This window comes from Lepidochelys kempii, chromosome 9, assembly GCF_965140285.1.
Source record: "Lepidochelys kempii isolate rLepKem1 chromosome 9, rLepKem1.hap1, whole genome shotgun sequence".
Classification (NCBI taxonomy): Eukaryota; Metazoa; Chordata; order Testudines; family Cheloniidae; genus Lepidochelys; species Lepidochelys kempii.
The window spans coordinates 50,571,038-50,587,782 of NC_136388.1; the positions used below are offsets into that span (position 1 = coordinate 50,571,038).

The window sequence follows — 16,745 nt, forward strand, 5'->3', positions numbered from 1 at the left end:
TTTAATCAAAATGACTTTCTCCTCATCCAGTGCTCCTGGTTCTCTAAAATTGGTACTAGGGGCCAGAAACTTCTGAACTCTAATCTCAACTCTGACACTAATTCCTTCTGTTGCCTTAGATCTCTTAACCTCTGTTATAATGTATGTAAAATCCTTATGCACCTGACAAGTGTGAAGTGAGGTTTAAGAAGTTTTCAGAGTGCTTTGAAGATGAAAGGTAGTTGTCTGTCTTTTCCTTTTGTTTTTTCACTCTGGGCGCGCCCCCCCCCCATGTTTTTTGCTGTCTCTCTATCCCCCTGCATCACTCTGCTGTGGTAGCTTAGGCCTGGTTTACACTACGAGTTTGTCGAATTTAGCAGCATTACATCGAATTAACCCTGCACCCGTCCACACAATGAAGCCATTTTTGTCGACATAAAGAGCTCTTAAAATTGATTTTTGTACTCCTCCCTGATGAGGGGATGGGCGCTGAAATCGACATCGCTGTTTCAAATTAGGGTTAGTGTGGATGCAATCTGACGGTATTGGCCTCCGGGAGCTATCCCACAGTGCACCATTGTAACCGCTCTGGACAGCACTCTGAATTCGGATGCACTGGCCAGGTGTACAGGAAAAGCCCCGGGAACTTTTGAATCTCATTTCCTGTTTGGCCAGGCGAGCTCATCAGCAGAGGTGACCATGCAGAGCTCATCAGCACAGGTAACCATGCAGTCCCAGAATCGAAAAAGAGCTCCAGCATGGACCGAACGGGAGGTACTGGATCTGATTGCTGTATGGGGAGACGGATCTGTGCTATCAGAACTACATTCCAAAAGATGAAATGCCAAAACATTTCAAAAAATCTCCAAGGCCATGATGGACAGAGGCTACAGCAGGGATGCAACACAGTGCCACGTGAAACTTAAGGAGCTCAGACAAGTGTACCAGAAAACCAGAGAATCAAACAGATACTCCGGGACAGAGCCCCAGACATGCTGCTTCTATGCTGAGCTGCATGCAATTCTAGGGAGGGCCGCCACGACTACCCCACTCCTGTCCGTGGACTTCGATGATGGGGTACTCTCCGCCATGCCTGAGGATTTTGTGGACAGGGAAGATGACGAGGAGGACGAGCTTGAGGAGAGCACACAGCACACCATTTTCCCCGACAGCCAGGATCTTTTTATCACCCTGACTGAAATACCCTCCCAACCCAACCAAGCCGGAGAAGGGACCTCTGGTGAGTGTAGCTTTTTAAATATAATGCATGTTTTAAAAGCAAGTGTTTTTTAATAATTAATTTTCCCTGAGGACTTGGGATGCATTCGTGGCCAGTACAGCTATTGGAAAAGTCTGTTAACATGTCTGGGGATGGAGCAGAAATCCTCCAGGGACATCTTCATGAAGTTGTCCTGGAGGTACTCTAAAAGCCTTTGCAGAAGATTTCTGGGGAGAGCAGCCTTATTTTGTCCTACCATGAAGGACACTTTACCACGCCATGCTAGTAGCAAGTAATCTGGTATCATTGCATGACAAAACCTGGCAGCGTATGGTCCCGGTGTTTGCTGGCATTCAAGCAACATCCATTCTTTATCTCTCTGTGTTATCCTCAGGAGAGTGATATCGTTCACGGTAACCTAGTTGAAATACGAGAATTTAATTAAGGGGACATTCAGAGGTGGCAGTTCCTACTGGGCTGTTAGCCTGTGACTGAAAAGAAATCCTCCTCCGCAGTTAGCCAAGAGGTGTGGGGGGAGAGGGAGGGCATTGGCACTGAGCTGTTCGCGTTTGGCTAGCAGTGATCTTCCCTGATACCAGCCACGCGGTGGGGGGAGGGGTAAGCGATCATCCCAGAGAATTGGATTGACGGCAGGGGGGTTAGTTTGGTTTCTGCTGCTGCAAGTTAACATGAAAACCGCAGCACCAAGTGGCCAACTCAACAGGCTTTGCTTGATATGGGAAAGGAGGGCGCTGCTGTTATGAAGGTTGCAGAAGCCGAAAGACTATGGCTTATCACGGCCACCTGTAAGCCAAATTCTGTTGCCCGGCACTGCGTGTGTGTGATCTCTAACACCAAAGCCACAGGCACTCAATATAAGATGCAAAATGTGACCTTGTACTGAAATCACATGTGCTATGTAATGTGAATAGTGTTGTTCACTATGAAAGAGTATAGCTATTGTTCTGTAAAATGTATCTTTTTTTAATACTTCACTCCCTTTTCTTCCTCCCGCAGCTGCAAATGTTTCAAGCCTCCCTCCTCCGTCCCAAAGGGTATCTCAGATAAGGCGTCGAAAAAAATGCACGTGTGATTAAATGTTCTTTGAGCTCATGCAGTCATCCGGCACTGACAGAGCTCAGCAGAATGTGTGGAGGGACACAGTAGCACAGTACAGAAAAGCGGCCAATGAACGTGAGGACAGGAGGGACGATCGAGATGAGAGGTGGTGGCAGGAAGATCAGAGGAGGCAGGATGCAACGCTGGGGCTACTGCGGGATCAAAAGGACATGCTCCGGCGTCCGTTGGAGGTTCAGGAACGGCAGCAGGATCACAGACTGCCGCTGCAGCCCCTGTTTAACTGCCCTGCCTCCTCCCCAATTTCCATAGCCTCCTCACCCAGATGCCCAAGAACAGGGGAGGGGAGGCTCTGGGTACCCAACCACTCCACCGCAGTGGACAGCCCAAGCAATAGAAGGCTGTCATTCAACAAGTTTTGAAGTGACGTTTTCCTTCCCTTCTACCCTCCTCCCACACCCCACCCAGGCTACCTTGTGAGTTATCTCCCTATTTTTATACCCAATTAATAAAGAATATATGGTTTTTAAATGATAGTGACTTTATTTCCTTTGCAAGCAAGCTGTGATCGAATGGGGGGAGGGCGGGTGGCTTACAGGGAATTAGTCAACCAAGGGGTGGGTTTCCATCAAGAAGAAACAAACAGAAGTGTCACATGGTACCCTGGCCAGTCATGAAACGGGTTTTCAAAGCTTCTCTGATGCGCAGCGCTTCCTGCTGTGCTCTTCTAATTGCCCTGGTGTCTGGCTGCGTGTATTCAGCGTATTCAGATTTGCCTCAGCCTCCCACCACGCTATAAACGTCTCCCCCTTACTCTCACAGAGATTGTGGAGCACACAGCAAGCAGCAATAACAATGGGAATACTGGTTTCGCTGAGGTCTGAGCGAGTCAGTAAACTGCGCCAGCGACCCCTTAAATGTCCAAATGCACACTCTACCATCGTTCTGGACTTGCTCAGCCTATACTTGAACAGCTCCTGACTACTGTCCAGGGTGCCTGTGTATGGCTTCATGAGCCAGGGTATTAAGGGGTAGGCTGGGTCCCCAAGGATAACTGTAGGCATTTCAACATCGCCAACAGTTATTTTCTTGTCTGGGAAGTAAATGCCTTCCTGCAGCCGTTTAAACAGACCAGAGTTCCTGAAGACATGAGCATCATGAACCTTTCCTGGCCATCCCACGTTGATGTTGGTGAAACATCCCTTGTGATCCACCAGTCTATGTACTGGCTGCCCTGGTGGTCCGGTCCCAAGATAGGGATATGTGTTCCGTCTATAGCCCCACCACAGTTAGGGAATCCCATTGCAGCAAAACCATCTACTGTGACCTGCACATTTCCCAGAGTCACTACCTTTGATAGCAGCAGCTCAATGGTTGCGTTGGCTGCTTGCATCACAGCAACCCCCACAGTAGATTTGCCCACTCCAAATTGATTCCTGAGTGACTGGTAGCTGTCTGGCGTTGCAAGCTTCCACAGGGCTATTGCTACTCGCTTCTCAACTGCGAGGGCTGCTCTCATCTTGGTATTCTTGCGCTTCAAGGCAGGGGAAAGCAAGTCACAAAGTTCCATGAAAGTGCCCTTACGCATGCGAAAGTTTCGGAGCCACTGGGAATCATCCCAAACCTGCAACACTATGCGCTCCCACCACTCTGTGCTTGTTGCTCAGGCCCAGAATCGGCATTCCATGGCATGAGCCTTCCCCATTAACACCAGGATCTGCAAATTGTCGGGGACCGCGGTTTTAGAGAAATCTGTGTCTATGTCCTCATCGTTCTCGTCACCGTGCTGCCATCGCCTCCTTGCCTGGTTTTTCAGGTTCTGCATAAACTGCACGATAATGCGTGAGGTGTTTACAATGGTCATAACTGCTGCGGTGATCTGAACGGGCTCCATGCTTGCCATGCTATGGCGTCTGCTCAGGCAATCCAGGGAAAAGGGCGCAAAATGATAGTCTGCCGTTGCTTTCACGGAGGGAGGGTTGACTGACGACATTTACCCATAAGCACCCACAACAAATTTTTGGCCCCATCAGGCACTGGGAGCTCAGCCCAGAATTCGAACGGGCTGTGGGAACTGTGGGATAGCTACCCACAGTGCACCACTTGGAATGTCGACGCTTGCCACGGTACTGTGGACGCACACTGCCGAATTATGTTTAGTGTGGATGCATGCACTCGACTTTATACAATCTGTTCCCAAAAATCGACTTCTTTAAAATTGGACTAATTTCATAGTGTAGACAAGGCATTACTCTCCCTTCCCCCACTCAACAGAAAGCTACATACTGCCAGGTGCAGGGGGCATGTGCTATTCCAAAATACAGTAGAACCTCAGAGTTAAGAACATGTTGGGAATGGAGGTAGTTTGTAACTCTGAACAAAACATTATGGTTGTTCTTTCAAAAGTTTACAATTGAACATTGACTTAATATAGCTTTGAAACTTTACTATGCAGAAGAAAAATGCTGCTTTCCCTTTATTTTTTGAGTAGTTTACTGTATTTGTTGGGGGATTTTTTTTTTTGTTTTTGTTTTCCCCTCTACTGCTGCCTGATCGTGTACTTCCTGTTCCAAATAAGGTGTGTGATTGACTGGTCAGTTCATAACTCTTAGGTTCTACTGTAGGTGTCCTGCTCATACAGTGCCTGCCCTGGGATATCAGACTAACTTAGAATTTTGACATCTGTTTTGATTCATATACTACGACATGCATATAGCTCTTCTGTAACTTTAAATCTTCTGAATTCTGATTTTTACACATTATAGCAAATACTCCTAATCATAAACTTATTTTATTTGGATTCCATATCTCCATATTTCATGTTAATTATTTTAACTTCCAGGGTTTGTCAATGAGACAGATTAGATTCAGATTTGATGGACAACCAATTAATGAAACTGACACACCTGCACAGGTATGAAAATACGTTGTAATAACTGTAGCAGAACTCTGTATATTTTTAGATGTGTCTGCACCTAGAGAAAACTATTTTAGGGGGCATTTTGATAGAAAACTATCTCTGTTGTAGGCAGTTCCCAAAATGTGCAGTAGGATTCCTTTTTCTTTAAAATTTCTCATAATTGTTACCACTGGTGGAGCTTGACCCAATTAGCAAGTGAGAGTACTAGTGTAGACATGGCTCCAAATAGCTGCCAGAGTTTTAAGGATTGTCTTACAAACCATGCTCAGAGTAGGTCTAGACAATATCATGATTAAAACGCAGGTGGCTGCTGGTGCCTTGTCTATACTAGTGCTACCACCATTTCTGCCACTGCTGAAGCTGAATCAGTACTGGCAATAGTGATAAATTTCAGGGAGGAGAATTCCTGGTATGGACAAGACCTGTGGTAGGGAATACAAGAAACAAAACCAAGACATATTCTGGATTGTGTGGATTGGACTAATGGGTCCTCCTTTGGGGTTGAGAAAGAACAATAAATCACTGACCAAACTGGTTTGTTCTGGCTGTGGGAATGCCCTGCAAAGCTATTTTGTAATTGGATGTGAAAACTATCAGCCTAGATTATCTCTCTCAAAAGGGACACCCTGACTGCAGCTGACTGGAGTGCACCCCAGGATGGCTTGCTGAAAAGACTAACTTTTTCTGTGCCCACTTTTTCTGTGCCTTTTTCTGTGCCCTTGTAGAATTAATGATACTACTCATGTGAATAAACTGTTCACAGTGGTGAGCAGTTAGTCACTTGAGTAAAGGGGTTCACAATCTGGCCCTTTGAGATTAGTTCCAGACCCTTGCTGTTCAGAAGACAAATTGAACTGCACAGTGGTTCAAAGTGCACTGCTGCAGAAGTTGGCTGGGAGTGGAATGAAGTTTGGGGAGATCTGTAGATTAAATCAACAGAAACCACACCTTTAGCAGTTAGAGAGGAGGAAACAGAGCAGAGAATCTTGTCCCAGGCTTCTTGGGGAAGTATACTGAGGGTATGTTTACACTACGGCGGCACAGCTATGGCACTTCAGCTGTGCCTCTGTAACATTGTAGATGATCCCGATGTTGACAGAAAGGGTTTTTCTGTTGATGTAGGTGATCCACCTCTCCGAGAGGCGGTAACTAGGTTGATGGAAGAATCCTTCTGTTAACCTAGTCATGTCTACACCAGGGGTCATTTTGACCTAGCTATGGTTCTCAGGGCCTGAAATTTTCCACTGCCCTGAGTAACGAAGATAGGTTTGTCTAATTTTTCAGTGTAGACCAAGCCTGAGACTGTGGGGAGCAAGGGTGTGAATGGAGGGCCAGAGTTGTGCCTGTCGAGCAGGAACAGTCTGTGCTGTGTGTTGACGCTAAAGGAAAAGCATAGACTGACATGAAGCCCTTAATGCCTTGGATCTTAGACCCCACTTTACTGCCTAAATCTGGGATCTTGTTCTCCAACGCAATGTCAGTCAGCCTGGAATGTCTTGGCTGAAGGGAGACCAAGACAACTTGTGACTGGAGCTGGGAAGACACTGTGGTGAAGGGGTGATGTTGCTTTCTAGTTGGGTGGAGAGGGCAATTTAATAAGCATTAAAGTTTAAATTTAAACACTGCTTTTTAATGAGTAATGCTATTAACAATGCAAGAACTAAATGCCCTTTTAAAATATATAGCTATGTATATATTAAAATATTTGTGCATTAATCCAACAGCTGGAGATGGAAGATGAAGATACTATTGATGTGTTTCAACAGCAGACAGGTGGAGTGTGTTAAACGTGATCCCTTTGGGAAGAGGAATTTAAAGACCCTTGTCACACCTCACTTTCTCATCTGTCCTTGGATTTGCTATTAAATAGTAATGAATGAACATGCCAATCACACAGGATTCTTTTAAAACTTTAGAGGACATTTACCAAAATTGTTCTGCTGTCCCTCTGACATACTGCGTGTGCAAGTCTAAACTGTATCTGCAGGGATTAACCTACATCTTAAATTGGGCCAAATGGAATTAACTTTTCAGTTTAAGTAAAATATGGGTTGTCTGTCTGCTGTTACCTTGTTTATATAAACCTGTGGCCTAAGTAACCACCTATATTCTAGGACATGAATTGTTCATTCCTGGCTCTTGTTATATTATTGCCCCACTGCATAATTCTAATCATGTAAATATATCCTCACTTCAGTAGTGAGTTTAAAATCTCCTCCTACAATAGGGCAAGGGAAGAAAAGGTTATTGATTTAGAAGTTTTTACTATGTGTTGTAAACACAGTTATTATTGTAAAACTTAAAACCTATGATACAAGGACTGTACATGCAGATATGAGGCTTAGTATAGAGTAAATGTTTAAAATATTGCAAATGTACATGTGCTTTGTCATAATCTGATAAAATAGACTGAAATTTAAGTTTTAAAAAGCAAAAATGAAGGAATTGCCCAGAATTAATGTCAGCAACCAGAATGCTAGTCCAAACCTACTGGTGTTCATGACTGAACACTAGTGTATTATGTTCCGTAAGAATAAAAAGAAAAAAGTCCATCGTCACAGCTCACTATCCATTTATTAGGTGATGGACAAAAAAATGTGTAACTTGTCCCTGTCATCCCCTTTAATACAAACATAGAAGTTGTATCATTATTACTCACTTGGTACTAGTAAATATGTGGCCTCTGGTTTCTTTCAATATGTGTTTCTTATGGATAAATGTGGTCTTATATAAAACAAACCAAACCCCTAACAGACGGACTCTTGATGAGCTTATGGCCAAGTTGTATGTGCAGAAGAGCTATTAAAAGATTGCTAAGCACAAAAACCTTGAAAAGGTAATTTAAGGTTCTTCTGAGAAATTTCTGCTCTGCTGCTTCCCAAAATGTATTGAATTTTAAATGCATTTATGTGGTGACTTTCAGTTCTGTATGATGTTTTGGGCTCTACTCCAAATGAAATTTTTAAAAGGTCATTCTATTATCCTTCAATAGGTTGTCAATCGCTGCTTGATTAGGTCATTATCTGCCTTTTATATTTACCTGACCAATTTGACAGCATTAGATCATCACTTTGCTTGAAATCTTGCTGGGAAAAGTCCTTATTTTCTTTTTCATTTTATTGTATATGGGCTAGGGTGGGATATTCTGTTAGAGCTCATAGTTTAGTCACCAATTTGTACATTATTTGTTGTCCTTTACTACTGTATACAGTAAATATAGTTTGGTACTCTGTCTCATGGCTTATGTTTAATGCTGCTGCATTTCTGAAGGCTTTACTTGACATGAGGTCACTGAAGTGCCATTGCTTTATTTGTTACCATATCTTGCATTGAAATCCTCACCTCTGATAAAAAGAAAAGGAGTACTTGTGGCACCTTAGAGACTAACCAATTTATTTGAGCATAAGCTTTTGTGAGCTACAGCTCACTTCATCGGATGCATAAGCTGTAGCTCACGAAAGCTTATGCTCAAATAAATTGGTTAGTCTCTAAGGTGCCACAAGTACTCCTTTTCTTTTTGCGAATACAGACTAACACGGCTGTTACTCTGAAACCTGTCACCTCTGATAGTTCTAATCAGCTACACTGAACATGATAATAGGTACAGTGAATGCACAGTTCAGGGTACTTATACTCACAAGCAACTAGGGTTACAGTAAAGGCACACTCATCTGGTAATCCAAACTCTACTATGGTTAACTGGTGAGGAATATCTTTTGTGTGTTTTGTTAATTACCTGAACCAAAAAATAATTGGGCAGGAGCGTTGGAAGATTTCCAGGTTTCTCTGTAAACAGCAGCTGTGCTGAGTTGTTCAAGAGGCCAGCTCAACGTAAGAAACATACCTGTAACTGAACGTGAGAAACATACCTGTAACTGAACTTACTGAGATGCCAGTATGACAGCAGTACATTGTTAGGTTTGCTTCTAGGTATAAATACAGAGCATTGAGGGCACACAAAGACAAGTGATCCCACCAAACTAAAAAAAGCAACATCTTTCATTGCTTGTGTGTCAGACAACTTTCACCATCGCCAGTTTCCCAATGAAAATTTTGCGGTAGCTATTCTTTCTCTCTCTGAGGCGGCTTCTAAAGAACAATTGCATGCAGCTTTTCCCTTTTGATGAATTAGAGTATTTCCCACAGTGCGAAACACATCACCAGACACTAGACATGTTCCACTTCCTCTGAGATAAATTTGCAGAGTGAAATTCAGCACTGGTGTTTCCCAGTGTAGAGACAGCTTTGACAATTTACACACAATGTACCATACTTGTCACTTCGATGTATGTCATTTTTTGTCTTCAGAAACAGCTCCTGTAGCCCTAAGCAGGGTAGCTAGAACTTATCTGGCTTGAGAGGGACTAGATCATTCAAAAATGTGGGGGAAAGGAAAACAAGTACTCAAAACAGGCCCATTGTGCTGAGCAGACAGTACTATCTGTGAGGTATACTGCTTTCTCAGGGAGGTGGGGCTCCCCTTTCCAAGGTTTCACTTGAAGGGGGGACTGAATCATTCAGGAAGCTGAAGCTTGGAGTCTACTCTGTAGCCTAGATCTCTGAGAGCAGCAGGAGGAGTGGAAAATGTGGATCAGGAGAAGAGGGAACCTGTCTTCCCCTATCGCTCAGACTACTACTCCACTTAGAGTGGTCAGATTCCATCTAGCTGAACTGGTCTACAGGCTCATGTGACTGCAGCTAAGCCACGCATGCCTGAGCAGCAAGACAGCCTACAGCTCTCAAGTTCTGCAGGTATGCAATTACCAAAAACTAGGGGACAGTTTGAATTTCCCATCTTTCAGTGAGATGTTACATTTTACAATCTGTGTGTGCCTGCAGGGCTCTCTAATCTATCTAGCAAAGCCATAAGAGAAGCCACTGGCTGGAAATAGAAACTAGACCAATTTAAACTCCAAGAAGAAAAGGAGTACTTGTGGCACCTTAGAGACTAACAAATTTATTTTTCTTTTTGTGGATACAACTAACACGGCTGCTACTCTGAAACCTGTCATTAAACTCCAAGGAGGCACATGCTTTTTACAGTGCAGGTAAATTAACTATTGGACCAAAATACCAAAGGGTGAGATGGACTCTCCATCATGTGAAATCTTTAAGAAATGCTCTACTTCACCCAACATACAAGAATCTGAGTGAAAATTTTTGGCCCGTATTACGTAAGACGTCAGAAGGGTGTTGGGTGCTAGCTCACCAGCCCATACATCAAAGAACACACTCCAACCTCAGGATTCTACACCCTGTTCTTCACAGCTTCAGTTTTATGTCTTTAAAATGAAACTGTCCACGACCTCAGTTGTGTTCCTTCCCCCTGAACTGGAGTCTTCTGGAGGTACCCACTTACTCCCTACTAAATTGCATCCAGGAGGCTACCTGCCTGGGAGTCAAGGTGAGCTTTTTTTTCCTTGGCCTGCCCTCTGCAGTTTTCACCTTGGCAGATCATCTCCCCTCCCTAAGAATTGTATACAAATAGGGTTCTTTTCCCCCACCCCAGAATCTCCTGCAGGAGTCTGTCTACTCACCACATCTGTCCAGCACAACTACTTGCTGGCTTTTTGGGGCACCAGATGATCTTCAAGTTGTCACCTGACCCCTGGTCTCACAGCATCAACCGTGCAGTAGCTGATTAATTACAGGTGGGGCCCAATGCCCCTTGAAGGGCAAGCCACCCTCAAACCGGTATTTCTGGCCTTGAAGCCTATGACTATTAATAAGACAATCTTAAAACCTTGTAAACGTTCCAAATTCAAACCTGGTCTAACTGGTGCAGGTAATGGAATTAAACTGGGATCAGCAGTCTAATGCGTTCAGTGAAAGAGGTTAAAGTAGAAAGGCATGTCTGTGTGTGTGTATTTAGCCATTCTTTTCTGATGCTAAATCCTCCACCTCTGTAATTACAGTCTTCTGCATAAAAGGTGCTTTATCAATGTGAGTTATTCCAAAAGGTCATGGACATTGCCAGGGTTCCTTCCCCACTCTGAACTCTCGGTACAGATGTGGGGACCTGCATGAAAGACCCCCTAAGTTTATTTTACCAGCTTAGGTTAAAAACTCTCCCAAGGCACAAATTCCGCCTTGTCCTTGAACAGTATGCTGCCACCACCAAGTGATTTAGACAAAGAACCAGGGAAAGGACCACTTGGAGTCCTATTCCCCCAAGCCCTACACCCCCTTTCCTGGGGAAGGCTTGAGAATAATTTCCTCACCAATTGGTACAGGTGAACACAGACCCAAACCCTTTGATTTTTTATTTCTTTTAAGGACCTGATGGATCTTAAGAACAGAATTTTATTTAAAGAAAAGGTAAAAGAATCACTGTAAAATCAGGATGGTAAATACTTTAGAGGGTAATCAGATTCAAAACACAGAGGATTCCCCTCTAGGCAAAACCTTAAAGTTACAAAAAACCGGGATAAACCTCCCTCTAGCAAAGGGAAAATTCACAATTTGAAAAGAAAAGGTAATTTAAAGTGCCTTGCCTTATTTACTTACTCTTTGTAATATCAGAGACTTGTACAGGATGGTTTATAGGAGAAGGAGTTTTTTGACCTGATGCTTCTCTGCTTTCCCCAGAGAACATACCAACAAAGCCTTCCCCCACACAAGATTTGAAAGTATCTTCTTTCCCCATCGGTCCTTTTGGTCAGGTGCCAACCAGGTTATTTGAACTTCTTAACCCCTTACAGATAAGGAGGAATTCTAGGCTACCCTTAGCTGTATGGATATGACAGACCTTTTCTCCCAACTCCCATAAGGCTGAGTCAGCAAAGGAATAAAGAATGCTCATGAAGCACTCAAATGTGCTGTCATGAATTCTAAGGAACAGCTGGAGCAGGCCCTGGAATCACAGAGACCAAGTAAATAGAACATTTTTCGATTTATTTGCACGTATAATGCAATGCTTAGCTGCAAACTGCTGAACTTTGCCAACCCAGAATGTTCCAGATTATAAAGGTGCTGGAGTTAGATAGTGTTGCTGTACCTTCTTAAAGCAAAACGCACCCACTGCCCAACCCATGGAAAAGGCATATAGTGCAACCCAATCACAGCCACTACTCCAGCCTGTGGCAGACAGGGGGTTCAAGCCCCTGAACCCAGGTAATCATCGATCCTATGGACCTTCTCCTGGGCTTGCTCTGAAGTCTCCCCTTCATGCCAGTCTATTCTGAGCTGAGGCTGAGCCCTGCTATGGTGTATAACATGTGCAAAGGCCCCCAGCTATAGCCATTCTGCCCCTGTACACAGCATCACTGGCAGGGCTCAGGTGGTGTGCTGACCCTCAGCACTGGGCACATTTCCCCACAGTGCTTGGTGTGTTAAGAGTGTAGGCCTGCCTAGTGTACCTCACCTCTCAACTTCCTCCGCATCACATTCTCCCTCCTACCATGGGCAATACTCAAGATTATAGCATAGCAATAGCTCTACTATAGTCTGGTTTGGCAGGGTTCCATTTTAATCGATAACTGTCTGTAGATGTTGATTTCAGCTGACACACTGACATTACTAAAAAGAGGATCAATGGGTCACAGTCTGTGTGCCTGTAGGGCTCCGTGGCCACAAAGCGAGCTCTCTGCAACCCTTCTGCCATGGGAGTGGCTGAGCGGGTTTGTGATAACGGAGCTGCAGAGGGCTCCCTGCAGGCACAAGGTGCGGGAAAAGGCTGCGGTCCTGGGTCGTGGTGGGTCAGAGCAGAGACCCCCGGCTAGGACTGCAAGGAGAAGGAAGAGATCCCAGGTGCGGGGGAGGCCACGCTGCTGCTGACTGGCTCTTGGGGCAGAGCAGGGAGCCCTTTGCAGCCCCGCTGTCACCCATCTGACGGTGTCACACCAGCTGGGAGTACCAGGGTCTCTGTTCTGCCCACAGGACTGCAGCCTTCCCTGCACTTTGCATCTGCAGGAATCCAGTGTCACTGGCTCTGTGGCCATACAGAAAGTCCTTTGCAGCTCTGCTGTCACAGCCCTGCTCACTCACTCACCAGCCTGGAGCGTGGAAGCCATCTCTGGCAGGAACTGTTCAGCAGTTGGGCGGCCTCTCTGCAGCCAGGGGCTCATCCTCCTCCTTCCAGTCCTGGTTGGGGATCTTGGCATCCCACCACCAGACACATCAGGACTGGACAAACTAGCAGCCTGGGGCAGGGTTACCAGATAGTAACTGTGAAAAAATGGGACAGGGGGTGGGGGGTAATAGGCGCCTATTTCAGAAAAAGTCCCAAAGACCAGGACTGTCCTTTTAAAAACAGGACATCTAGTCACCCTAGCCTGGGGCCGTGGGCAGGCAGCACTGGCAGCAAAGGGCTGGCAGGTGTGACTGGGTGGCAGCGGGGTGCATGGCAGAGGCCCATGGCTGCCAGTCCCCTTAGCCCGCGCGAGCTACCAGAGCCACCACTCGCCCAGTCCACTTATGCTCCAAACAAATCCCCCAGCTGCTCACTGGCAGCCTCTGGGGTGGGGGAAGAGGGAGGCCTGGACTGCGCGTCCCCCAGCTCAGGGCTCGCATTTCTTGCAAGGGTGAGGCCTGGCACTACGGGACCCACTGCGTCCCCTTAACTCGGCCCTTTGGAGCACCCGCCCCCTGCGCTCAGACACAAGGCTGGGCGGGACCCTCCGTCCACTCGGCGCCCAACGACTCCTTCCCGCAGCGCCAGGACCACGGAGCTGGATTAACTACGGGGGCCGGGGCTGTGGAAGCGGGGAGGCATCCGCGGGCCGGGCCCGTGCAGCGGCCGCGGGGGTGGAGTCTTGATGCCCCCGCTCCCTCCACCCCGGGCTCTCGGTCTCCAGCAGCCCCGCCCCTAGCGCGTGCGCCCGACGGACCCCGCAGCACCAGCGAGAGGGAGCTGCGCGCTGGGCCTGGGCGGCCTTTCTAGCCGCGCCGCCTGGCTCTCTATGGTGCGCTGCTGCCTCGGACGCGGCTGGCGGCGGCGGGGCGCGCTCCAGCTCCTCACGGCTGGCGGCTGCGGCCCGGCCGGGCATGGCGGGCACGGCGCTCAAGCGGCTGATGGCTGAGTACAAGCGTGAGTGAGCGGGCCGGGCCCGGCCTTCCCTCCCGCGCGGGGACCCAGCCGCTGCGGGGCGGGCTCGGCATCGCTCCCCCAGCTTGGCGTGGCACGGGGGCGCCGAGCTGCGGGCCGGGCCTGCGCGGGACAGGGGCTCCAGGCGAGGCTCCTGCCGCCGGCCCATGGGGCCTCTGTTGACGCGGGGCAAGGCGAGGCCCCTGAGCGGAGCCGTGGGGCAGCGCTCCCTGGCCGGTCCGCCCGCGGCTGAGGAGCGGCCCCTTCCCTGCCCTGCCAGGCGGGGAGGCCCGGGGTGCCAAGGCCCCCGGGAGAAGCTGGGGAGAAAGGAGCAAAGACGGTGGGGAAATGGGGTCAAAGCATACGGCTGTTTTGGCCGCCATGTGAAAATCATCCTAGTTCTGAGCACGCTCTGCCCGCTTAACCAGGCGGGGCTGGTTGGAGACGTGACCTGTCGGACAAGCTGCCGTTGACTGTCACTGGACGTGTCCTTTTAAACAGCTGAGCTCGGGTGAAGCAACGTTGGTATTGTTCACATCTTTCCCAGTAGAAGGAGCAATGAGACTTTCACTTCACAGTTTATCCAGCGAAAGCCTCATTGCTTTCTGATGAATGATGGAAGAATCTGACTTCTGCAAATGCTGCAGGAGTACTGTACTTCAGTGTGCTGTGATGATTAAATGGCCCCCTTGATGACTCCATCCTCAACCGGTATATAAAAAGCCCCGGACAATTGTGACTAGAAATCTTAACAATCTGACAGGAGTCTGACCCCAGACAAATGAGTTGCTTGTCTCAGGTTGTCTGCACTACAAATTGCTTCGGTATAACTTATGTCACTCAGGGGTGTGAATAAGCCACCCACCGAGTCATGTAAATTACACTGACCTAAGCGCCACTGTGGACAGCGCTGTTTGTGTGAGAGAAGCTGCTCCACCCCCCGCCAATTTAGCTACCACCTCTTGTAAAGGAGGCAGGAATTATTAAGCTGATGGGAGAGCTTTCTCCTGGTGGTTTAGAGCTGTGGCTGCTATAGTGTAGACGTAGCCTCAGTCCCTTTCATAGTGTGGAGGTATCCATGTCCCAAAGCTGCATGATGACCAGGCACTTATCAGGGCCGTTGTTGGCTCTCAGTGAGGATGAGGATTGTGTGGGCATGAAGAGTGAATTGCTCTGATCTCTTTTGTCTGCTGCTTATGGGCAAGAGTGAGGTCTATTTGTGCTTCTGTTGAGTTTGTTGCATCTGATAGTGGTTAAATTGAGAGCCCTAGATACCAAAGTTCCCTTCAGAAGCATTAGATATGCTTCTGATCTTGGGCGGGTGGAGCGGGGGAGGATTAGTCCCTGCTTGCATTTGGGAGCTTAGATGTTCCTCCTTTTAAGTAGATCTCCTAATTTAAAAAACTTGGGCGCTTCTGTTGTCTAAAACTTCTAACTGAACTTTGGTTCATGCAAATGTGAACTTAATAGCATTAAAAAGACTTGGGCATAATAGGGGTAGGCATTTGTGGCCAGGTCCCGGGGGAGCCATGCTGCGGTTGCTCAATTAGGGCAAACTGCAAAGAATAGTGCGGCAGTCCCCCAGATTGGTGGTTATTTCAATGCTTAGTTCCACCAAGATAGCAACAAAACACTTCTATAATACCTTACTGGTTACCCAGAAGCCAAAATGCAATTCCCTTAAAGCAATACAGCCTTTGGCTTCCACCCAGACAGCCAAGTCAAATATGATGAGGATTACTGAAAATCTTGTTCGTCATATACAAAGTTCTACCAATCCCAGATGATCAGCCATATTACCCATCAAGTTAATGGATATTTCAGATCTTACCCAAATACACGCTTACAGCCAACCCTTTAGTATCTAACATCTAAAGGTTTTATTTATAAAAAGAAAGAAAGAGGTGAGAGTTAAAATTGGTTAAAGGAATCAAATAAATACAATAATTGCAAAATTATTGGATTAGCTTTAAAGCAGTGATGGCATAAACTGCTAACTAGTTAAGTCTCTGGTTGTTCCCAAGTAATTGGAAGGTCCTCAGTACCTTGGTTATAATGCTCCCATTAGTATAAATCCATAGTTCAGAGATCAGAGCAGGAAAGAGGCAAAATGGAGCTGTTTCCAGGGCCTTCTATAGCTTCTGCCATGTGGGGGAAACTTCATTGTCTCAAACAAAGCCTTGGCATAGTTTGTGGAAAAATACAGGAACACAAGATGAAGTTTAGTACCACAGGGTCTAGTCCAGAGGTGGGCATACTATGGCCCGCGGGACCGTCCTGCCTGGCCCCTGAGCTCCTGGCCTGGGAGGCTAGCTCCCAGCCCTTCCCTTGCTGTCTCCCCTTCCCTGCCGCCATGCGGCACAATGTTGTAGGCGGTGGGGCTGCAGAGTCCAGCCTGACCTGATGCTCTGTGCTGCGTGGCGGGGCTGCCTGTCCTGGTGCAGCCGTGCTGCCAGCCACCGGTGCTCCAGGTAGCGTGGTAAGGGGGCAGGGAATGGTGGGGGTTGGATAGAGGGCAGGGGAGT

The 16,745-nt window shown here is 47.0% G+C and overlaps 2 protein-coding genes across 4 annotated transcripts in view; both read left to right on the forward strand.

Moving 5' to 3' along the window:
* Positions 1–8,427, forward strand: part of SUMO3 (small ubiquitin like modifier 3) — a 26,677-nt gene extending 18,250 nt beyond the window's left edge. The window contains exons 3-4 of the mRNA XM_073360318.2: positions 5,118–5,189; positions 6,920–8,427. Coding sequence (XP_073216419.1) covers positions 5,118–5,189; positions 6,920–6,982 — 135 coding nt within the window. The 3' untranslated portion in view covers positions 6,983–8,427. The remainder of the gene's footprint in view (positions 1–5,117; positions 5,190–6,919) is intronic.
* Positions 8,428–13,953: 5,526 nt separating this feature from the next.
* UBE2G2 (ubiquitin conjugating enzyme E2 G2) overlaps positions 13,954–16,745 on the forward strand; it is a 55,200-nt gene continuing 52,408 nt past the window's right edge. The window contains exon 1 of one of the 3 annotated variants that reach the window (XM_073360326.2): positions 13,954–14,223. In XM_073360326.2, the coding sequence (XP_073216427.1) occupies positions 14,181–14,223 (43 nt within the window). In that variant the 5' untranslated portion in view covers positions 13,954–14,180. Of the gene's footprint in view, positions 14,224–14,306; positions 14,932–16,745 lie in introns of those variants that run through there. The other 2 variants (XM_073360325.2, XM_073360322.2) reach the window with 2 other exon arrangements.